The sequence below is a fragment of the Stigmatopora argus genome, chromosome 3 (assembly GCF_051989625.1).
Source record: "Stigmatopora argus isolate UIUO_Sarg chromosome 3, RoL_Sarg_1.0, whole genome shotgun sequence".
NCBI classification, from domain to species: domain Eukaryota; kingdom Metazoa; phylum Chordata; class Actinopteri; order Syngnathiformes; family Syngnathidae; genus Stigmatopora; species Stigmatopora argus.
The window spans coordinates 7,190,489-7,215,167 of record NC_135389.1 but is presented as its reverse complement, the minus strand read 5'-3'; the positions used below and the strand labels follow the sequence as shown (position 1 = coordinate 7,215,167).

At 40.1% G+C, this 24,679-nt stretch overlaps 1 protein-coding gene across 1 annotated transcript in view; it reads left to right on the top strand.

Moving 5' to 3' along the window:
* Positions 1–98: 98 nt before the first annotated feature.
* The window catches only part of nrn1la (neuritin 1-like a), a 64,541-nt gene continuing 39,960 nt past the window's right edge, over positions 99–24,679 (top strand). Inside the window, exon 1 of the mRNA XM_077597001.1 lies at positions 99–361. Coding sequence (XP_077453127.1) covers positions 316–361 — 46 coding nt within the window. The 5' untranslated portion in view covers positions 99–315. The remainder of the gene's footprint in view (positions 362–24,679) is intronic.

Genomic DNA, 24,679 nt, shown 5'->3' with positions numbered 1-24,679 from the left:
CCCAATAGGTTTGCGAATCGAACTGCGTCCAACCCCCCTTGACTTATTTGACAGTCACCCTCATCATCCCCGTCAGTGCAGAGGCAAATGTGGTCGCGCTCCGTCCTCCCCTCTCCACTCTGCTCCTTCTCGTCTCCACTATTCTCTTCCCCCTCCAATGCATACTTTCCCTCCCCATCAGAGGAGCGCGCTGTGCAGCCTCTCACACCGGACGATAGCGCTGCACCAAACATAAGAAATACAGTTCATAGATGCGACAGAACCGACTTCATTTGATCTTAAAGCGTCGAGAAGAAGCTCTGTGGTTGCAGCATCATGAACTCTGTGTGCTGTTTCTTCGTGCCTGTTGCTCTCATCCTGAGTAAGTACTTTAAATAACATTTGTAAGTTTAGTGTCTACTACATGGGCCACATAAATAGTTACAGTAGATAGATGAATCCGCCAAACCTTTTTTTTCCTGCAGGTGCACATCTGCATGTTGTTTCCAAGGTATTTATGAAAAGGAAAATATTTGAGGATGTGGGTTTTTTATGGACTAGCACACCTTGGCTGCGTCTTACTGCACTCAATGCGGACTTTTGTAACTTAATTTTCTGTCATATATTTGAGTCATCAACAACCGCAACCAAGTTGCATATCTACCTTTTAACTTTTTAGTCCAACTAATGACTCTAAGTGGCATCTCACATGTTTCCTGTCAAAGTCAGTTGTGTGCTTAAATGCTCATCTGCCATTGTTGTCATCTTGGTTTAGAATAACTTTGTCATTGTAACAAGTACAATGAAATTGTGTTGAAGGTATCTCTTTTATTGCTGCTGACAGTTGAATAAAGAATAGGAAGGGAGATAGCAGATGTCCTGCGGGAGCACGATGCCGTCAGGGATAGAGGGAACAAACAAAGTTCCGCCATGGAGATAAATGATAAATGGATAGCATCTGTCCGCCTCCTCCTTTCCCTATTCCTCACAGTTGAGTCTCATGAGACTTTGCTCCGCTTTTTCCACGCAAAAACATCCTCTCTGACAGTTCACTTGCCCTCACTCAATATTTGTCACATGCACATGCGCTTTGATACATTACATCATGTGTGAGAAAGCGCCATGGAAACCAACATCCAGAGAAGCCCTGTTTTGTTTTTAACATTGGCTGCTATTGAAGGAAATTTGTTCAAATCAACCAAATGCAAAACATTGATTAAAAGCCTCTTTTTGCTATACTCTTTATTGGGCAACTCATTGGCTGCCATTGACGACAATAGACGTTCAATCAATTTTGAATGGGAAAGACTGGTAAAGAATGATTGCCGACATCCCTCCCAGTCAAATAAGATTGGACTTCTAGTGACCTCAATAGCATCGAAAATTAGGATTTGTAGCCATTCCTGACAGTTTAAATCAATTGAACATCAATTGTTGTTAGTGGTAGGCAAGTCATTAATATTATGAAATAATTAAAAATGTATGTAGTATTTTATTGATGGGACAATTTAGTATTGGGCAAATTAAACATTTCCAAGATCACCCTTTTAAGAGAGGTTTGTAAGTTTGATCTTAAGTATGTACAGAGTAAAGAAAATAAATAAATACAGGAAATGATGTACTTTTTTAACAGTTCGTTTGTATAAAAAGGTGGGCAATAAGTATTGGGCAGCCAGCAGAGGTTATTTTTCAATACTTTGTAATGTAACCTTGATTGGTAATGACAGTGGTGAAACAGTTGCTGTCATTCTTGACTAGGACTGGACACACTTTAGTCAGTATATTTTGACTTACTCCTATGCAAAGATCTTTTAGAGATCTGAGATATTTAAGGACTGTCGCTTGACAACAATCAACTATCAACTTCTTCCGTATGGTTTCGATTGGGTTTAGGTCTGTAAACTGACGAGGCTGCTCCAAAACCTTGATATTCTTTTTACGGTGCCACTCTCAGTTTATATACAGTATTTAAATATATACAGAGTGACCCCAAAAAATTAAAACTTCAATTCCCCATTGGCAAATGTCAGTAAGTTGCAGCACTGCGAAACATTAACACAGAAGAAGTAAACACCATTTTAGTAATCATGGATGTTTCTTGAAAGCGGCCCGGTGGCGCGAGTGGTAGCTCATCGGCCTTACAGTTATGGGATCCTGGGTTCAAATCCAGGTTGGCCCACCTGTGTGGAGTTTGCATGTTCTGCCTGGGCCTGAGTGGGTTTCCTCCGGGTACTCCGGTATTCTTCCCACATTCCAAAAAACATGCATGGTAGGCCGATTAGACACTCTAAATTGCCCATAGGTATGAGTGTGGGCGTGAATAGTTGTCCTTCTCCTGGTGCCCTGTGATTGGCTGACCACCAATTCAGGGTGTCCCCCGCCTCTTGGCCCAAGTCAGCTGGGCTGGGCTCCAGCACCCCTCACAACCCTTGTGAGGATAAAGTGGTTCAGAAAATGAATGAATGAATGAATTAAATCTGGTGATCAAAACTGAAGAGATAGCTATTTAAAACTGTGACAAGAATTCCAACACTGACCTTTTTTTAGCATAATGTGTGATAGTCTTTGTAATTAGTGTTGTATTAAGTACTACTGATTCTTACAATGGATTTATATAGTTGGCATAATGGTTGGGGAAAAAGAAAGAACAGAAGAGTAAGCTCCTTGTACCTTTTGCACATCAGAGGTAAGGACAGGATTAGTAAATTTTAAACTCTCTCTCTCTCCTGAGAACAACAGTCCATATTTTCTCCATATTTTGCCTTGCGCAAGCACAGTCACTGCAAGTAGTTTTTGAAAATCTTTTAAAGTTGAAGTGTGGCATTTCGTTTGCTGTCTGTGTGATACTCACTTTTGACAAGCCTTATATTGCCTTTTCTTTCTAACACAATAATCACAATAATTGTGTCAAGTGTGTTGAAAGATGCAGTGAAAACCGTTTATATTGTGTGCATAAATGAATCACCTGCATACTCATGCTGGAGATGTGTGTTTCCTCTAATTTTCTACTTCTTCAACATTTCCGTGTTTGTTGTCTTTTTTGTACCTATTGTATTGGACAAAGGCCACTTTATCTTTTTCTAGGTCACAATACTTTTTGAAATGTCTTCCCTTAAAACTTCCTTCGACCTTCAAGAAATGACAGGTTTTCTATGCACCAACTCCCTCTATTATAGCCTTTCTCTTTCCCCTGTCAATTTTATTCCCAGCGATTAAGAGCTTTTTAGCAATCACTTCTTTGCTGCAAATCACGTTAAACTGAATCCTGTACATGCACGAGTAAGTGGCCCAAGATGTTCTGACTTAAAGGCTTCATAAATACAGGTCATGAACTCTGTAGTTCCATCCTGTCCCCTATAGCTTTTCTCTCATAAAATGCTTATGTTACTTTTTCTTTGGCCTGGTGTCAGCCACATTACAGCACTCATATTGACAGGTCCTGGTGCAAAATAGTACACCTTTCCAATCTTCTGTGTGTGTGTGTGTGTGCCACTGAATTGATGACAGTAGTGACCTTGAATAGTCACTGTTTTCACTCTGAGTATACACTTCTCATGTAATCTTGGCGAACATTGTGCGTTCCTGAGGAAGTGGAAAGTGAACATTAATTCATTTTCCGTACCACTTATCCCCACAACGGTTGTGGGGGAGCCGAAACCTAGCCCAGGGAACTGTGGGCAGTATGCGAAGACACCATGACACCTTGGGACAATTTAGAGCAGGGCTGTCCAGATTTGGCCCCCGGGCCGCCACTTTGACACATGTGCTTTAGAGCTATAAAAACGGACTATTTAGGGCTTTTGAACCAGTTCTTTTAATCCGATCTAAAATGGTCCGGCCCACATGAAATGGCGTTGACGTTAATGCGACCCGCGAACCAACTCGAGTTTGACACCCTTGATGAACATCTTTTTTCATTCGAGAACATGAATGTGGTGGCATGTATCTAGGGCCGATTATTGTTCATAAAGCTCCTTTTGTACAAACCTTCTACCATATTTTTCATACCATAAGTTACATTTTTGGAAGGGCAATTTTTTATTTGATCATTTGACTAGTATTTAGTCGCAGGTCCAGCCAAACTATGAAAAAACGTGACTTATAGTCCGCGAAATACGGTACTATTTTTTACAACTTTAAAAAAAGGAACTAATCAAATCAAGTAACCATAGATTTTTTCATTTTTTTTTCAAAGCAAGGAACATGTATGTGAGTCCATTATCAGAGTGGGTGATGAGGTCATAGGAAAATGCAGAAGAGCTCCTGACAAGCCTCCTAAAATCTTTCTGAAGAAACATACTGTTTATATTATGTAATTCATAGCATTAGTCAAATTATGAACCGTTGCGTGGTTGCTTTCTCATTCTGTTTTGTTTCTCTTATAATAGAAAAAGGAAAGGATGACCAAAAAAAATATACAGATAAGAATCAGACTGCAGTTACTGTAATGTCCTGGTTCAATGGGTTACAAATTCTACCCTATAATGCACATTTGCAGGAACATACAACATTTTTATTGGTTCATTTTTGATCTTCAAAACAAGCCATTATCAATATTACTGGAGCATTGCAGGCAGGTCGACATTTGAAAATTCATGAATGAATGAAGCTCATATTTATTTCAGATCACAGGTGTCAGAGTGGCGGCCCGGGGGCCAAATCTGGCCCGCCGCATCATTTTGTGTGGCCCGAGAAAGTAAATCATGAGTGCCGACTTTGTTTTAAGATCAAATTCAAATGATGATGGATGTACATTACATTTCCTGATTTTTCCTCTTTTTCCATTTTTTTCTTTTGTGTTTTTAGTTCAAAAAGCATTTTGTAAAATCTAAAAAGAAATATATAAATATTTTCCGTTTGCCACTTTAATATTGAACATAACTTAAAAATAAATTTTGTTTCCTTTTGAAATAAAAAACATGATTAAAAGAAATTTTCCAATACTAAGAAAAAAAAGCTAAAATAAACATTGCTTTAGAGCAGGGGTCCCCAAACTTTTTCCTGTGAGGGCCACATAACTTTTCCCTTCTCTGATGGGGGGCCGGTGTCAGTTTGTAACAGAAAAAGTGTGACGATCGTAGGGGAGCTTAATTTTTTTTTATTGTTTTCCAGAAAGCCACACATAACTAAATAACCCTTTCCAGGTTCTTTACAGAAAAAAAGTCAGGAAACATATAATAACACTATTAATGAAATAAATAATAACTAAATAACCCTCTCTGAGTTCTTCACAGAAAAAACAGGAAATAAATAACACTATTTATGAAATAAATAATAACTAAATAACTCTCTCTGGGTTCTTCATAGAAAAAAAAGCCATGGAACATTAACTTTCTGTTGTGCCATGCACAATCTTCTCCCTTTGCTCTGAAGTTTATGCACGACACCACAACCGTCATTACAGAATGCCACATCAACATTTTGCAGCACAGTGCTTGCTGGTGAATTTGGCAGTGGACTCGTAGCGGGGCGGTGAGACCCCTTTTTTCCAACTCCCGGTTCATGCGTCCCATTATTAGACCGCGAGTTTCGGCCACCATGCTAGGAGCCCCGTCAGTCGTGATGCTAGCTAGCTTTGACCAGTCCAGGTCCAACTTCTCCATGGTTTGGCACACTTTGTCAAAAATATCCTCTCCCGTTGTAGTCCCTTTGAGACTTTGGAGGGCTGCCAGATCCTCGCAAATCTCAACGTTTGCGCTAACTCCACGAATAAAAATGAGCAGTTGCACTGTGTCTTGCACGTCCGTGCTTTCATCCAGTGCTAATGAAAAAAAGTCAAATTATTTCGTCTTCTGCTGCAGCTGGGCATATACATTACTCCCGATTTCTTCAACGCGTCTGGTCATTGTACTCACCGACAGACTTACGGCATTAAATGCATCTTTCTTCTCGGGACACACCTCCTCCGCGACAGTATCCATACATTTCTTAACAAACTCTCCGTCAGTGAAAGGCTTACCGCTGCTTGCTATCAATTTAGCAACCCAAAAGCTGGCCCGAACGGATGCCTGGTTCTGCTGAGATAGTAGTCCACTTTTTCGCTTTGAGAGTTTGTCTGCTCGTATTTGGCCTTGCAAGCTATCGTACTTGTCTTTGTGACGGGATTCATAGTGTCGGCAAAGATTGTATTATTTGAATACCGCCACCGTCTCTTGACAAATGAGACAAACAGCCTTTTCTTTGCATTGAACAAAAAAAAATCGTTTGTCCACTCCAGGTTAAATACACTGCATTCTGAATCAATTTTTCTCTCACCTAACTTTTTCGCCATTATTCCGTTCTCAAACAGGTTGCAGTTTTTATATGCTTGAATAGTCCGCGATGGTCCCAGGGCTCCGCCCTCACCTGCGATCGTCCAGATGTCTCGGTAACACTGCTCGTGCATGCAACGGTGGACGTGCCCGCCTGCATCAAAGGGAAACACTCTCCCCGCGCGTGTCACCAAAGAAGCAATGCGAAGCCCCGCTTCACTGGGATGATTTGTGGGCTCAGCAGGGGTGCAATGAACCAAACACAAGATTAAAACGTCCCAGTCTTCAAGGCCAAATAGGAAAAAAAAATCAGATAGTGTCTCTGGTATTGTTCAGAGGGCCGGTCCAAATGTGCCGGCGGGCCGGATCCGGCCCGCGGGCCGTAGTTTGGTGACCCCTGCTTTAGAGCAAGGGTGTCCTACTCGGGTTGGTTCGCGGGCCGCGTTAACGTCAACTCAATTTCATGTGGGCCGGACCATTTTAAACATAATATTTAGATTTTATTTTTTATAAATGGATTAAAAGAACTGGATTGAAAATCCCTGAATATTCAATTTTTTATAGATCTAAAACAATGTTTATTTTTGCGTTTTTAATATATTTGTAGATTTTAAAAAATGATTTTTGAACTAAAAACACAGAAAAAATTTGATTGAAAAATTACAATTATTGATTTAAAAGGGGGAAAATCAGGAAATTTAATATACATCTATACTCTTCATTTTAATTTGATCCTAAAACAGTGGCAAAGGGAAATGAATCATTGATTTTTACTATAATTTGGACAACGCCGGCGGCGGGCCGGATTAAAAATCCTAACGGGCCGAGGTTGAAAAACTTGTACACACACGATCCGGGGGCGGGGCGAGCGCGCGAATCCCGTTTCGGCGAAACCTCCGTTCGGCAGAACGTCCATTCGGCGACCTGCCCGTCTGTCAAACGTCCGTCGGCGAAACGTCTTTAGGCGAATCATCCGAGTACCGATGATGTCGCTCACACTGGTACTCAGTGCGCTCAGGGAGGTTGTCTTTCTGCCCAGACAAACGAAAAATTAGAGGGAACATTGCTTGTGTGGATTTTCTCCCGGTATGTACTCCATTTTCCTGTCACACTGGTTGAACACTTTAAATTGACCCTTGTGGCGATCAGCGGTTCAGAAAATGAAAGAATGAATTAATCTATTACATCAATTTTTTAAAACCTTTTATTTTATAATATTTAAAAAAGTACCACTGATCTGTAAGGTGGGCTAACCAAGCCTTTGATAGCTTACTACATATTGTTTATGAATATGGAGTAGAAATTACGCCAAGTGCACACAAAGTATAATAGAGTTGCTCTTTCATAATCTCTCTAATTGTATTAATCGCTCACTCTTTGTGTGTTTTTGTGTGGAGTGCGCGGGTGTGTGTACAGAGAGTGAGATACCACATTTACTACAGTCAGCATGTGTGGAAATGAATATTCATGCCTAGTATTATTTGGAGAAAAGTAGAAGACAGTCATGCTCTGCTGGTACTTTGTTAATGGCATTTGTAGAGAAGTACTTCTTGGTAGAATAAACACACACACAAACAGGGACAAATCTTTTGGATTGAAGATTTAAGTAGGTCCATATTATTAAAAAAAAACAAGACTGCCAAAATAACAATTTAAAATAACGAATTGTCTGGCAAATTGCAACTTAAAACACACAAGCACCACAAAGAACAGCTGGACTATCACTGGCTCATACATTTAGGACCATTTCATTATCCCATTAAGGATACTTAGACTTCCTCACAATTCTCTTTAGTTTAAAAATGCTCTTTGAGGTAATGGAACATAACTAGCCCCATACTTTTTTTCATTCTGTAATTACCCCCACTATCAGAACACACAACTACATCAAGAAGTGACCAACACACTGAACAATTGTGATTATGAATGCACCATCCATCCATATTTTTTTTTAGAAACAGAGTGCTTGACAGGTAGTCGATTAATTGCCTGATTCATATAAAGCCAGCTTTAAACCAACAACGCACACAGGAACTGGTGTAAAGTAAAGTTTACCTGCTAATAACGTTCATTTAATGTTCTTATTTCTTCACAAAGTTCCTTTTGTGAGTTCTGAAAGCACTAAACGACTTTTGAAAAGAGGAACAGTAGCACAACTACTACTTCAATTATAAACCCAATTCCAATGAAGACTAGGCATTGTGTTAAAGAAACAAAAGCAGAATACAATAGTTTGAAAATATTCTTCAACCTATAATTAATTGAACCAAATATGAAGACAAGACAAAGACAAACCCTGCATGGATTTTCATCGGCTCCTTTGCTTTCCTTTCAGATTCCCAAAACATGCATTGTTGCACGGATTGTCATTTGTCTGAGTGTGCCCTGCAATTGGCCAGTTACCAAATGAGGGTTTCGCCTGCTTACTACCCACAAGTGACTGGGATAGGCGCTTGTAAGGATACGTAGTCCAGAAAATGAGTGATTGATGTCTATACGCGGACATTAAAGTCATCAACAAGCAAAATACGTCACTTCTGTTCGAAAAAACAACCAAAAAGTGTACGAGCAAAGGCAAAAAAAGGTGCAAATAATTACCTTTTGCTTTTGAATCTAGCACGTGAAACCTTCAGGAGAAAAAAAATGTCTACAGTGCCTCCAAAATCGTCAATTGTTTCCACCAAACGTAATAACCGAGAACTCAAAGTGACCATATTTATCTGTGACGACGTGTCATCGTCCACATTTTTGGAATTATCTAAAAATCTGAACTGGGCATCAGTGTAGCGTTAGATGAGCTCGGACCCAAAGAAGCCAGTGGCATTTCCAAGTGTTGCAATACTGGATTATATCTTGATTTTTGATTCAGTGCTGCTTCAAGGATCGATGATCGTAGGTATTCAGTGTCAGTTTTCGGCAATTCCACTTAAATGCAGAGATTTCTTCAGATTCTCAGGACAATTTTATGGTACGGTGAACCGTAAATGATGAGCCTCCTAAATTCCTTGCAAATGTATTTTGAGAAACGTTGTTCTTAAACTATTGCCTCACTCACTTTCCATGTGGAGGAGGCAAGACTCAAGGACAGTGTCTTCCCAAGAACCATCACCATAATCAACTCATTCAATTCAATTCAATTTACTAGATGTCTCAATCGTCAAAACATTTAGAGGGCAATTGGTGACGAGAGTATTATTAGAAAGAAGACTTTTTTTAATCCAATGCAAAAGAGCAGGTGCTTAAGAACCAACAAGGGTCTATTGTGCGCATGTCTAATAATCCCTGATCTCAGACTGTGAGGCGGATTTACTAACCACCACGTAAACATGTTCAAATGTAGTTGTTGTTTTATATTGCACCCAAAAATCTCATCTCATCTCATTTTCTAAACCACTTTATCCTCATTAGGGTCGCGAGGGTTGCTGGAGCTAATCCCAGCTGTCTCCAGGCCAGAGGCGGGGGACACCCTGAATCGGTGGCAAGCTAATCGCAGGTCACAAGGAAATGGACAGCCATGCACACTCAAACTCATACCTAGGGGCAATTTAGAGTGTCCAATCAGCCTACCATGCATGTTTTTGAAATGTGGGAGGAAACCGGAGTACTCGGAGGAAACCCACGTAGGCCTTGGCAGAATGTGCAAACTTCACACAGATGGACATTACCTGGATTTGAACCCAGGACCCCTGAGCTGTGAGACCGACGCAATAACCACTCACTCCACCGGGTCGTGCAGGCAAAAAATAAGTTTCAGAATTATCGTACTATTGTGACCTTCACCCAGTGTTTGTGTTTTGTCTGTTGCTTTTCCCTCATCATATTGTGTGCGTTGTACACAACGTACAGAGTAGGTAGATGGAAGAGGATGTTGTTTAAAGACACTGCAGGAGTTGCAACAATGTGAAGTGACGTTCCATTAAAAAAGGATGCACTTGTCCCAGTGGATGCGCACATATGCCTTGTGTGGTTGCATATGTTTGCATGCCCCGTCACGTACTCGTCTCTGGAAGGGGAAGGAAGTTGGCCTGGACAAAGCCTGCCTTGCTAATGATAGAAGATTGGTCCTTGTTTGATAATATTTTCTTCATTTCGGTGAATTCTTCTGAATTCTTTTTTTTGTGTCTTTAAAATTCCTAATGGATTTGGTGTGTGCTTCGGGCAGCTTTCATTTGAACAAGTTCTATCTAGTTCAGGATTTTTATCATCTACTATATCTTGAAGTCAAAACAAATTTTCAGAAGGTTAAAGTGCCTGCAGGCATAGCAACGAGTGGTGTCCTTGCACTCCAAATTACTATATTCATTCCATTTGTGAGGGGTTTACCATGAGCTCATTAAGTTTTGCTTGTCCCCCATGATTGTCCTTGGAGATATTGTAAGCTGTTGTTTGCACAAATGAGCTATAATAAACAACAACATCTGCAAATGATTTAAATGATTTTAGCATCAGGTTGCATATTTAATACAACACTCCCCTCGGGCAACACATAAATACCCCGTTTGACTAAACAACAAGCGTGATGGTGCATTGTTGGTTCTTTTCACGTGCTTTACAACACCAGTTAGCAGGAAAGACAAACTGGAGCTACGTCTTTGCATCTTTACATAAGAAGAATGCGAAAGTGGGATGTTTTTGAGTGACTGAAATGTCCAGAAATATATTTTGACATGAAACATGGCAATAAAAAGTGCTTTTTTCAAACCCAGTGTCTTTATTAAATAAATAAATGACACATTGGGGGAAAGCTTCTTGCTCAAAAATCATAATTTGATGTTTCTTCTGCATCTATTAGAAAATGCTCCCAGTACTCAATGCAGTTAGAGATCGATGCTGTCAATACCCCCGTGGCAGTAATTACAGCCATCTTGAATGTGTTATAATCGTTGCTTCTTGATGGGAACATATTTGGATGTTCCATTGCTCTATATAAAATGTATTGAGTTGATTGCTTGGATCACCGATGTTTGTACACTTCTTGACAAGGAGAGCACAAAAAATGCATGGAAGATATAAACTCACATGCGCAGAACCGCATAGTGTCAATTTTTGAAGGGTAGCAAAATATGACAGAACACCGGTCGCCTAGTCCAAGGGCATGGCCGCTGATGCATGGACGTCACGGCGATAATGCTGCGTGCAGTTTCATCATTTAGTAGGATGAGTAAGTGTCTTAAAACATTTAACCGTGGGTGTACACACTTCAGTTTGCCTGCGACGACTCGCTGGATTTGACGAGGATTTGAGCCTTCCTGCAGCGAAAAGGTCGAATTAAAAGGATTTTTTCGCTTTTACTGGCTCATCTTTTTCTACTGTTGTCTGTTTTTTTTCTTCCTTCATTCATTTTCTGAATGGAACACATCCCAGCTGACTTCGAGACAGAGGGGGGGGCACCCTGAATCGGTGGCCAGCCAATCAAAGGGCAGAAGGGGACGGACAACCATTCACACTCAAACTCATACCTAGAGGCAATTTAGAGTGTCCAATCAGCCTACCTTGCATGTTTTTGGAATGTCGGAGGAAACCGGAGTACCCGGAGAAAACCCACGCAGACCCGGGGAGAACATGCAAACTCCACACAGGTGGATGTGACCTGGATTTGACCCAAAGTGTTCTCAGCTTTTTCCTATTGATAATAGTATTGATAATACAAATAATAAATAATGAACAACTGATGTGACGGACTTGTTTGTCTATATGGTATGTATATGATAACGTGCTTGCAAATTCTGAATCTCAGAAAAAAATAGTCATCCGTATGATACGTTGGGCTTGTTTGTGTATGTGTGCGCCTGGGGAGCAAAGTGCTAACTGTGATAAGTTACAGCAGCCACTTCAGGTGCTGAAGTCAATAAAAGCTCATTAACTCAACAAGCGGGTCGGCGGCTCCGTCCAAAATGATACACCTCCCACTTTGTCTTTCTCGCAGGGAGGTGTAAGGTGCGCATGTGGGCGGCTGCGGGTTTCCCCTCCATCTGCATTCATGTGTGAAGCGTTAAATCGATGGGGGCACATGCTTCATTTCCTCTGATGCAGGGACGGTGCAAGGAAGAGAAAGACACAATTGAAAAAGAACAGTCATGATCATATGATATATGAAGACAGTCAATGTGGCAAAGGCTGTTATATTACATTCCACTAATACCAATATTTTCAAATTATCTCTTATTTCCCACCCTTCTAGGAGCATTTGCTTTCAATTCATTTCAATGCAGAATGACATGAAATGTTTACCTTGCAACAAATCCTTGCAAAATTGAAGAAAAAGTCAATCGGCTTCGTGGAAGGAAGCCCAAATACTTCATTGATCACATGTGTCAAAGTGGCGGCCCGGGGGCCAAATCTGGCTTGCCGCATCATTTTGTGCAGCCCGGGAAAGTAAATCATGAGTGCTGACTTTCTTTTTTAGGATCAAATTCAAATGAAGAGTATAGATGTATATTAAATTTCCTGATTTTCCCACTTTTAAATCAATAATTGTAAATTTTTAATAAATTTTTTCTGTGTTTTTAGTTCAAAAATCATTTTGTAAAATCTAAAAATATGTTTAAAAAAAGCTAAAATAAACATTGTTTTAGATCTATAAAAAACTGAACATTCAGGGCTTTTAATGCAGTTCTTTTAATCAATTTATTTAAAAAAAATCTAAATATTATATCTAAAATGGAACATGAAATCGAGTTGACGTTAACGCGGCCCGCGAACCAACCCGAGTCTGACACCCCTGACATAGATCATCTTTACTATATGCTAATTTTCCCATTTACATTGTATTATGATTTCTTTGTTAATGATTATTGTTTTCTTTCTTATGAGACTTTCAAATTACGTTCGTGTGCTGTTGGAAAAAAGTGTGTTCGGTCTGTGTGTTCAATGTACCTAATGTGCTTGAACTCCTCTTTACACGCAACATTTATTGTTTTGAATAATACAAAAGTGTTGTTTTTGGCAGCAATTTACGTGTCTGTCGTGTTTTAGACAAAAAGTCATATTTTAGTAATTTCAAAATGTGTTGAATACTCAAGTTTTTATCTATTTTTACTTGACAAATACTTTCAATGATTTTTTCTGTAAATAGTTTTAATCTTAATAAACGTTTCCCAACAATTTAAAAAAAAAACATTGATGTCTTAAGGCTGTCCACATACGTGTTGAAGCACATTTGTCATTTATAAGTATATGCTGAAATCGAAATGTCCTTCCAATCACACAACATAACAAGTTAGCAGCGCAACCGGTAAAAAGCTGATTTTACCGCTCAATTTCCACCAAAAATGTGGAAAATACAAAATTATAATAGACTATTTGTTGAAAGAATTTGTATGTCTATGATATCGTAAAACTCATCTCTCATCTCATCTCATTCCAACCGCTTTATCATCATTAGGGTCACAGGGGGTGCTGGAGCCAATCCCAGCTGTCTCCGGGCCAGAAGAGGGGGACACCCTGAATGGGTGGCCAGCCAATGACAGGGCACAAGGAGACGGACAACCATGCACACTCACACCCATATATCGGGGCAATTTAGAGTGTCCAATCAGCCTACCATGCATGTTTTTTGGAATGTGGGAAGAAACCGGAGTACCCGGAAGAAACCCACGCAGGCTCAGGGAGAACATGCAAACTCCACACAGATGGATGTAACCTGGATTTGAACCCAGGACGCCAGAGCTGTGAGGCCGATGGGTTAATCACCCACGCCACCGGGCCGCCCTATCGTAAAACTACTGGTTACAATTTAACAAATTTGTGGCTTCCCCACTGGGAAAATTCATTCTATTCTTCTTTCGGTCTGATTACATTTGACCATCTTGTGACTCCAATGCAATTATCATAGGGCACTGCAGGACACGTGAACATATGAAAGAATTTTATGTAGCAATTTTATGTCGTCTCATCAGAGGAAACTGCCAATTGTCTCATTATGTTACCGTCATCTAAGATACTCGTCGTTGTCTGATAAAAATTTATGTCAACTATATATTATTTTGGTTATCGTCATAGTTAACGAAAAAGACACTGCACCCAACTAAACAGTTTTTTTAAACATAGTATTTCAATCTTTCATTATGCCTGCACTGTTGACTCCCTCTCAATAAGCTCTTGGTTCCATAATGTACTAAGCAGCTCCCTGCTGTTCATCGATCTGATTTATTACCCTAGTCGGGCAGAGCATTGCTCCGTGGAATTGTTCTCTTTAGTAAAACTTGTCAGGTTAAGCGCCTAGCTTAAAGGCACATTGGAAGAACATACTGGGTGAGGAGAAATAAATTCTAGGTATTCGATTTGAGAAACAAATCGGGACTTATAACCACACAACACTTTGTGCGTCCTCCATGGACAGTTCTGTGGTTGCCCTTCGTTAAAAGAATATGCAGTGCATGTGGAAAGTCTCTTGGGGCATAACTCTTCATAAATTCATGAATTAATCAATCAGGGCGGGTGTTAGACCTCTTAGTTTCCCTCTGAATCTTAATTCTTCATTTTAATAATCTTCATTTCACTGTTTAGGACTGAGCTCTGCAGGTAAGAAACCTTAAGTCATTTATAATTGCCTAAAAATGGCGGGACTTCAAAGGACAACGGCCTCTGTGAATGAACCTCATCCCCTAACTTCATGATAGTTCAGTGGAATAACAATTGTCCCAATTCAATGCTTTTACGGCTTATTACAATCGAAAGTCAATATAGTACAGCAAAACATAAAAGGCAAAATGTAAAATATCTGCTCTAGTTTTGTTCTTTTTAAGCCAGAGACCCAATCAAATTAAATTTCAGCATATTTGTACTGTTCTCATTGCTCCTTGTGATAGAATATATTCCTCTTATTATCCAATGTCATGGGACTTGTTTAGAGGGATATTTTCAGTCACAGACATGTTTGTTTGTCTGTTTCGATTGCAAAGCCTCGTGTTTGTGTTCATAATGGACCCCTAACAATGTTGTCTGGTATGGAGGACCAACTTGTGCTGTATGTATGTACAGGATAGCTTATAAGTCAGTGATTTGTAATTCACAAGCTGCTGCCCAACTTCGAGGCATCAAGTGGGCCGCAAAATGATTAGGTTTTGTATCAGGAGACTGCAAGGGCCGTGGCTGTTCATAAAATCTAAAATGATGTGATGGGTTTGACAACAGTTTATGTAAATTCCTCAACAATTGGCTTTTCCGCCATTCAAAATTTGAATTTCAGTTCCATTCCCCCAAAAATAAGTCCATCAAACTATCAATAAACACTTCACTTGAACTTGTTGAGACTGTTGGAATTTAGAATTTGAAATTATATTAAAGTTAAGTTAATAATCTGACTCCAATTTATGACCTTACCCGACTGCCACTCATCCAACAATTTGCGCGCTCGTTCTGCAATAGAAAGGTACCAGGAAGCCGACATTTGCACACACGGGTGGATTTATTTCTAACATACAAGTCTAAGACATAAGTCTGTGGCTCAGGGCCCTCTCAGTCTGTCCAAGCAGACGCATGTTGCCACCAGTCGTCGTCGTTCTCCTTCTCCGAGCCGCCCACGAACTTAGTTATAGTCCACAATATGCAAATGACACAACACAAAGGCATCCTGGCACTATACTATTGGTTATGTGTAAAATGCAGTTAACCCTAGCTTGCTCATTGGTCTTTCTTTCTTGAAGATTCTCCTCGCGGTTCCACCCACAGTTGTATCTTTCCACTTCCAGCAACTGGTACCTGCAAACAGTTCAACCCCCCACACATCTGCAATCTATTGAGTCCTCCCCCCACATCCTGAACAGTAACCTTCGCATTCCAACGGCCATGCAGGGAGATCTAATGAACTCTCTTTTAAGCTTTAACTCTTAATATTCCTTCAAGACGCACCCTCTGAATATAATATTTGTTGTAATGTTTTTTACAACAATTCTTATCTCAATTTATAATGTCATATTTATGTATATGAAATGTTGAAATATGTGGTGAAAATGTATTTGAGCGAATACTGTATATAGGCTAGTGCTCTTGTGAATTGGACATGAGTCTGTTATGATCGCGCCAAGATATCGTGGCGCGATCGGAGGGATTTAGACCCAGTAGCGGGGAAGCAGGAGCGGACGAGGCGAATTGTGCTCATGATAATATCTTTAATGACTCCAAAGCCTTACAAAGTAACAAGGACTTGTACATCCCAAAACGAAACAAAACCGGAGCATGGGAACAGTACCTTTGCAGCGATGTATGCTGTATCACGCGGGACGATGTGACAATGACTACCACTTCCGTGGTGCTTAAATACCCACATCAGGAAGTAATCAAGAATCACTCGCAGCTGCTCTAGCCTAGCGGCAAGCCAGGAGGGACAAATGAGCAGCTCCTGACAGAGTCCTAAATATTTTTATTCTATATATTCTTTGTTGTGGCCATAGCATGTATTTCTGAGACCGAGTGTTGGTTTCAACTTTTCTTGCATGTTCTCCAGGTTCTCTGGTTTTCTCCCAGATCCCCAAAACATGTATGGCAGGTACTTGTAAGCAGTCGAACACTCTAAATTTAGGGTGTCCCACGCCTACAGTCCATCGTTGGCTTGCATAGAGTTCCAGCTCCCCCGCGACCCTTGTTAGGATAAGTGTTTTGGAAAATGAATGACTTAATATATTAAGTCAACCTAAATCATAATGCAGTAATCCCTCCAATTACGCGGAAAATGGAGACCAGACATGGCCGTGATAATCGGAAAAACGCGAAGTAGGATCACCCCTATTATTACTACCATACTACATGTTTTCCTATAAAAAAATATGGGCAGTGTGTGACCCTAATGAGGATAAAGCGGTTCAGAAAATGAGATGAGATGTATCGTTCTATGGAATTTCCAGAAACCAGGCTGAGTTAACACATAATAATGCACAATACTTTTCCTTTGCATAATACCATTGTTCTTATTGTTGCCTATGACGTGTGAAACGCTGTTTTTAATGATTGTGTTTAAAATATCTCACTTCTTTGGTGACCAAACTTTCACATTTTGAGGTAAGTGTAATGAGTACAGACCGAACCTTAAACCCTAATTAAAGCACTTCTACTATTTAATTGCTCCATTATCTAGTTGTTGCTTTACATCTTTGTGGTGCTGCACATGTGGCTCAAGATCTTACTCCTAATTTATTTGATGTATCTTACAGTTTCCAGAAAGATTAATGAAGCAAAGAGACAAAAAATATTGGATATAGTATTTGTAAAACACCCACATTGTACTTTATTGAATGTAAACCCGGAATAAAAACGTACAGTGACGTGATGATTGATGAATGGATGGATTTTAAGGAGCTGTAAGCAGCTGTCATGTTCGTTAATTAGACTGTTTTTGCCGTGACAAATGAGGCTTCCACTGCGATCGTAGTTGTCAGGAGCCTAATTTGTGCCTTTTAGTGCTGTCAGATTGTCTCATGTATAATATGTATTCTGCCATACGACACCACTGCTTTTTGGTGTTAATTGAGCATGTGTGAATTGTGACAAACTCCGAGATCATTCATTTCCAAGCATGCTTAAATATCTACATAAGCTTTACAAGGGATCAAAAAATAAAGAGGATTGTACGGGACATAATTATCTCAGAGTTTGGCATCAAAAACCTTAATCACATAGATCAAAGTTATGTTAGAAATGGACAATGGCAAATTATGTTTGCTTTGGGTGGATAACAGAACATGTCAGAAGTATTCCTTGGGGTCCAAGTCCTTCTTTGTCACACCTTTTTGCTCTCCTGGAAGGGTCTTCTGCAAACCTTGAAGCGATATCACCACAATATTCTTCAAAATATAGATACAGAGCGTTAAGTGAGTGTTGCACCCTGCATTTTATCTTGAAACACAGGGAGAAATAATCACAATAGTGATTTGTTGTTGCTTTCTCAATCCAGTTTACTGGTATCTCTTTATTAACACAAAACCCCATAATATACAATTACACCCATGTATATATATATATATATATATATATATATATATATATATATATATATATCATACGGTCGTAACTTGTTTTATCTTTTCTTTTTACAACTTCGAGAAGTCCTTCTCAACTATTCAACAGGGTAAACAATGAAATATCGATAACATAAATTCCTTGCTATGACCATCATAGACACTACTAATAATGGTAACGGTAATGGTGGCCGAAGGTAGCGTACTAAGTGTTACATACATGTGCATGACCCGGGACTCTTACATTCACGCTCGCAATTCAAAAGTAATTAAACATTACTAAACATTATCTTCTTTGACACACACAAAACAGTGTATATTGCAAACCACAAACTCAACCGGCCTCTACAACAACCAGCATACCTTGAAACACAGGGAAAAATAATCACTACAGTGATTCATTGTTGCTCTCTCAATCCAGTTTACTGGTATGAAGAAAAGTCTCCCGTGTTGGACAAGCCACTTGCATAAGGCATCAACAATCGAACACCGACGTACACTTTAACACGTCACACTTGCCATGTGGATCAAGGCATCAATAATCAAACACCGATAAACACTCAATCCAAACTAGTTGTACATCTCCAACATGCAATCGTTAATAACTTAAACACTTTAAAACACTTTAGCATGTCACATGAGCAAACACGTAGTCCTCCCACAACACGTCTCCTCTTTCTTATTTAGGAAAACTTCTAGTTTGGTTCAAATGTTTACAAAAAGGAAAACAGACACTTAGTGAACCAGCCTGTAGACAGTAACAGAACAGCTGTGAATGAAAACATATATATTTATACATGATTGTTGGAAAATATAGTCGTCTTTAGTACACTAATGATGGATGAATTTTGACAAAGCCCAAACCAGGTCTCTTTTTTATGTTGTAAGGAGAAGCGCATTCTGTATTTGATTGTTAGGCAAATACATCACAAATAATTTGGTGACGAAAGTTAAAGTCTAATTTGTTGGTGACACGCACAGGGACATAGAGAGCAACTCTGTCTGTTGAATAAAACACTGGTGCAGTTCTTAAAAGCTTTCTGCCAAAATGATTAGATTGTCTACATCCTGAGATGCACCACTTGCTGAGGGCTGTGTGTGTGTGTGTGTGTGTGTGTGTGTGTGTGTGTGTGTGTGTGTGTGTGTGTGTGTGTGTGTGTGTGTGTGTGTGTGTGTGTGTGTGCACTGCATTCAACTTTTCAATGCTAGTGAGAATCCCATGCCACTTTGTACATGCACATACACTCACACGCTTTGAAAGTTAAATAGATGTTTCTGAACCAACACCGTTTATTCAAAGGTCCTTTTAATCACTCACTGTGATGGGACTACAAAGTGAGACAGCAGGGTGTGTAGTAAAAATCATATTTTATGCGTGTTTGTGTTTTAGTGTATGCACAGTGTATGGGTGTTCATGCACCAATTGGGAAATCATGAGGAACAATCATACACACACATCACTGCTTTCTTTGTCGTAAATGGAAATGATTGACAGATATTCACAGCAGATTCAGTCATTTCTTATGTATCCTTCTTATCCTTTTTCTCTTTCTCCTAGAAAATTTCATCATTCTGGCCACATTTTCACTCTTCTTTTTGTCTAAAATAGTATAGCAGATGAAAGAAATAGCGCAGAGCTTCTTTACTCCCATCACACGCTGGCTTTACTCTCCGTAATATACTTCCTTGTATTTTTCTACTTGCCAAGGTGACCTCGTCACTCCGACTCCTCCGGTCTTTTCTTTTTCTCCCCACCAACCTTCCTGCAATTCTTTCCTGTTCATTCCGACCAATTCCCCCCACACGCTCTGCTTACTTCCCCCCCATTAAAATTTTCTCTCGCTCTCCTTCTCTCTGGCACTTTTAAAAGTGCCTCATCATCATTGTTGGGATAATATATAAATGAGTCTTGTAACTGAATTACCTTAATTACACCCATCCATTTTTGACCCCACTTATTGTGGTCAGGAGGTGCTAGAGCCTAGCCCAGCTGACTTAAGACTATATTTGATACTGTGCTGCTTGGACTGAAGGGAGTCAAACTGGAGTACCCAGAGAAAACCCACGCAAGCCCTGGGAGAACATGCAAACTCCACACAGGTGAACCGGCCTGGATTTGAACCCAGGACCCTGGAACTGTTTGAATTCTTATAAAAATAAAAATCAGAGTGAAAATTGAGGATGTAAAGTCAGAATGAATACATACTTTATTAATCTCATCTCATTTTCGGAACTGCTTTATCCTCACTAGGGTTGCGGGTGGTGCTGGAGCCTATCCCAGCTGACTTCGGGCCAGAGGCTGGGGACACCCTGAATTGGTGGCCAGCCAATCGCATAGCTCAAGGAGACAAACAACCTTTCACACTCACATAAACACCTAGGGGCAATTTAGAGTGTCCAATCAGCCTACCATGCATGTCTTTGGAATGTGGGAGAAAACCGGAGTACCCGAAGAAACCCCACGCAGGCCCGGGGAGAACATGCAAAATCCACACATGTGGACTGACCTGGATTTGAACCCAGGTCCCCCACTGTGAAGCCGACACGTTAACCACTCATCCGCCGGGCCGCCCTACTACATTAATTATTAGTGTCTTTATTCAAACAAAAATAATACAATAGTTTTAGCCGTTTCTAAGAAAAGAAATAAATCTCCAATGATGCTTGGCAAAACACATTGACTTATTTACAATACGAAAATATTCAAAGAGTTGTACGAGGGAAACATCTAATCTTGATAGGGGGTTGTAATTTGGTCTTTTTCTATTGAACAAGTTTTCGGTGTATTTGGCTGAAGGTTGTCTGTCCAATCCCTGCCAGTTAATATGATCCAACCATTCCACTTAGTTTTACATGTACTGTAGTATTTCATTAATACACAAACCTGCTGGTTGATTGACACTCAGCTGACTTTTCTAAGGCAAAAATATATTAAAAACTGTCAAATATAATCACTTGTCATATTAAACCGGTGGAGAACTTTTCAATGAATCCTATCCATCATATTTTCTGCACCTCATATTACGTGTTTATAGTTTATAGAGATATAATAGTTGACTATGAAAAATAATACAATTTCAAACAAAATTGATTCTTCAGACAACACTAGGATATATGTCCATGATGAGTTGTCGATTGTTAAGTTTTTAAATGACTTTTTGCCAAATCAAGTACTGGTCACGAGGTTTAAGCTGTTTATGCTTGAGACTAATAGCCATTCTTATCGGCTCCTCCAAGGATAAAGGAATTATTCCCCATTTAAAACCATGTGGCAGCACTGCATTAAAAGCAACAGGATGCTAATGGTGTGCAGTGCATTTTTAACCTGGGCTTTCAGTGGAAACTTAAGTAACTTATTCCACTGAGTATACCTCCATAACATTGCAAATTAATACACCAAACTTTTGTGTGGCATTGCACAAATGGAGATAGATTTTGTGTGCTTAAGGTCGAATAATATAATAGGTGACGCTTACAAAACATAAACTCTCAAGATTTCCAAACCTCTTCACCTACAAAATAGCAATTCACTTCCAATATTTATTAAATGGCATTTCTCAAGTATTCATTCATTCTTTCATTTTCTGAACTGCTTATCCTCACAAGGCTCGCACAAGGAGGGGGAGACCCTGAATTGGTGGGCAGCCAATCGCAGGGCAAGAGGAGCTGGACAAACATTCACAATCACAGTTATACCTAGGAGCAATTTCGAATGTTCAGCCAGCCTACCATGCATGGTGAGGGAGGAAACCGGAGTTCCCAGAGAAAACCCACGCAAGCCCGGAGAGAACATGCAAATTCCACAAAGGAGGACCGACCTGGGTTCGAACCCATGACCCCAGAACTGTGAGGCCGACGCCCTAACCAATCTACTGCCGGGCCGCCCTTGCTCAAGCATGAAAACTTGAACTATACCACAGTAACTGCAAGCATGTCTGCAATTGCTCCTGATGAAGAAACACCCAAAATATCCTGGGCTTTTGCGATGGGAATGTTGTTTACATGAACATCGTGATTTTTATTTTGCTTGAACATAAACAATATTTGAAAAGGAGAGAGTTGTGCATTTTGTCCAACTCAAGGTGGTGTAGGTCTTGCCATACTTTGATTTGGTGTAAATATCTGCTGTGTGCAGTTCTGTTCTCTTCAGTTGTGCTACCACTCAGTTGTATATAATCTTTTCATACATGGCTTTCACTCAGAAAAATGACAGAGGAAAAAGCAGTGTCTGTATGCCACGGTGTTTGGCTTTTGGCTGTACAAAGAGGATGGAGGGCAAATGCAATGTTAGAGGCAAAGAAAGACAACAAGCGAGGAAGAAAAAAACATGCCACGACGCAGCGATCCATTCTGCCCGACCATAGGCTTAGCCTGCATCAAAAATTGAAAGAAAAAAAAGGACCGCAAGACCAGAAGAGGTATATTGACTTCAGGAGTGTGCGCCAATTATTTTGTTGTTGTTGCTACTTTATACCTGTGTTCTGTGTCTATTAGTATTGTGCTGCTCGCCTGATAGTGCCTACAAACGTTGCGCAAAAAGATCTCAATATGTCATAGTGTGTAATTTAAGTAGGATCAATTATTCATTCATTTTCTGAACTGCTTATCCAAGGGTCGTGGGGACACCCTGAATCGATGGCTAGCCAATCGCAGGGCAGAGGGAGACGGACAACCATTCGCACTCACGTCCATCATACCTAGGGGCAATTTCGAGTGTTCAACCAGCCTACAATCCAGGTTTTTGGGGTGTAGGGGGAAACCGGGGTGCCCGGAGAAAACCCACGCAAGCCCGGGGAGAATATGAAAACTCCACACGGTGATGACTGACTTGTGATCGAACCCTCGACCCCAGAACCGTGAGACCAATGGGCTAAGCACTTGTCCAGCATCCCCGCTATCAACTACTCATCCCTACTTTTATTTCTTGGTTACTTTGCTGATTCTTCAGCCAATGAAGACACAGTGCCCGGGATAGGGAGTGCAGCAATCTATTGGATTGTCAGACGCATTCCTGGTTGAGCTGGTCGCACTATTGCTTTAAAAGATCTGATTCCGCATTTTTTTTTTTTGCGCTCAATAAACTTCACACCTCTTTTTACTGGCTAAGTTGACAGCACTGCGTCAATCCTTTTAATAGGCCAGCCACATAGAAAAACACATTTTGCTAAATATGGTTGCTCATTGAAATTGAAAATATGATTAACTGCTTGAAGTTTTGCATCATTTAACGATTAAATCTGGATGTTTCCTCCCCAAGGGCCATTTAGAAATAACACTCAATCCACCAATAACATCCATACAGTAAGTAAAGTTAAACAGTATCATACTGTGGGTTTGTTTTTCAACAACATGAACTGTGAGTGTCGTTAGGAGTGTGGAAAAGATGACTGCAGCAAGATAAAAAAGAGCAGTCTTTGATGAAAACCTGGTCTTCAGAACTTCATACTTTGAACAGGACAACTGCCCTTATAACTCTGCCAGGATCACAACTAGGCCAGATTTGAACCTGAGTGAACATCTCTAGAGAGATCTGAAATTGGCTGTGAACCAATCCGCCCTATTGAACTTGATGGTGTTCAGAGAATCTACAAAGAATAAAAGACACTACATAAAGTGTGCCAAGTTTGTGCTACTCAAACAGACTTGGGCTGTAATTGCTCTCAATGATGTCTCAAAAATGGACTGTACTATTAGGTATACGTATATGTAGGTATATATATATTAAGGGGGTGCACTCGCACTTGGGCCTTAGCCTTTTTGCGGGTTTGCGGGTGTAAAGGAGGCGTGGTCGAGCATAAAACGAAAGTAAAATGATTTTCAGAGCGATAATCTAGTGATTCAGTGTTAAAATATTTGTGCCACCACCAAACCACCTAGACTAGTCTAATGCAAAGCCAATTCACATCTTACCTTTTGTTAAACAAAACGTGGTCAAAACATGAAGAAAAAAAATAATATGACATCCCTTTTTTCCATGTCTCACCAATAGTCAATCATCCTTTAGGGTTGCAGTAAGCAAACTCAACAAAGAGAGTGGAAAAAAATTCAAATATTCAAACCCTCAGAATTGTGTGGCAGTCCTCAAATACCACACATTCATTCATTTATTCATTTTCCATATTGCTTATCCTCACAGTGTATCAGGGCACAAGTAGACAGACAAGCATTCATGCTCACCCACATCTAGGAACAATTTAGAGTGTTCAACCGGCTTACCCTGCTTGTTTTGGGATGTGGGAGAAAACCCACACAAGCCCGGGGAGAACGTGTAAACTCCTCTGAACCCTCGATCTCAAAACTGTGAGGTCTGTGTGCTATCCGCTCGTCCACTGGGCTGCAAAATACCATACAAAGCAATGTTATTTCTTTAGATATGAATTTGGCTAGAATTATGTAACTGGTAAATGACAAATAAAAGGGAAAAAGTGACAATACTTTCTTAAAATGTCTCTAACCAAGTTTCCATAGTGCTTCAGTTATTCGGTGAACCTAATT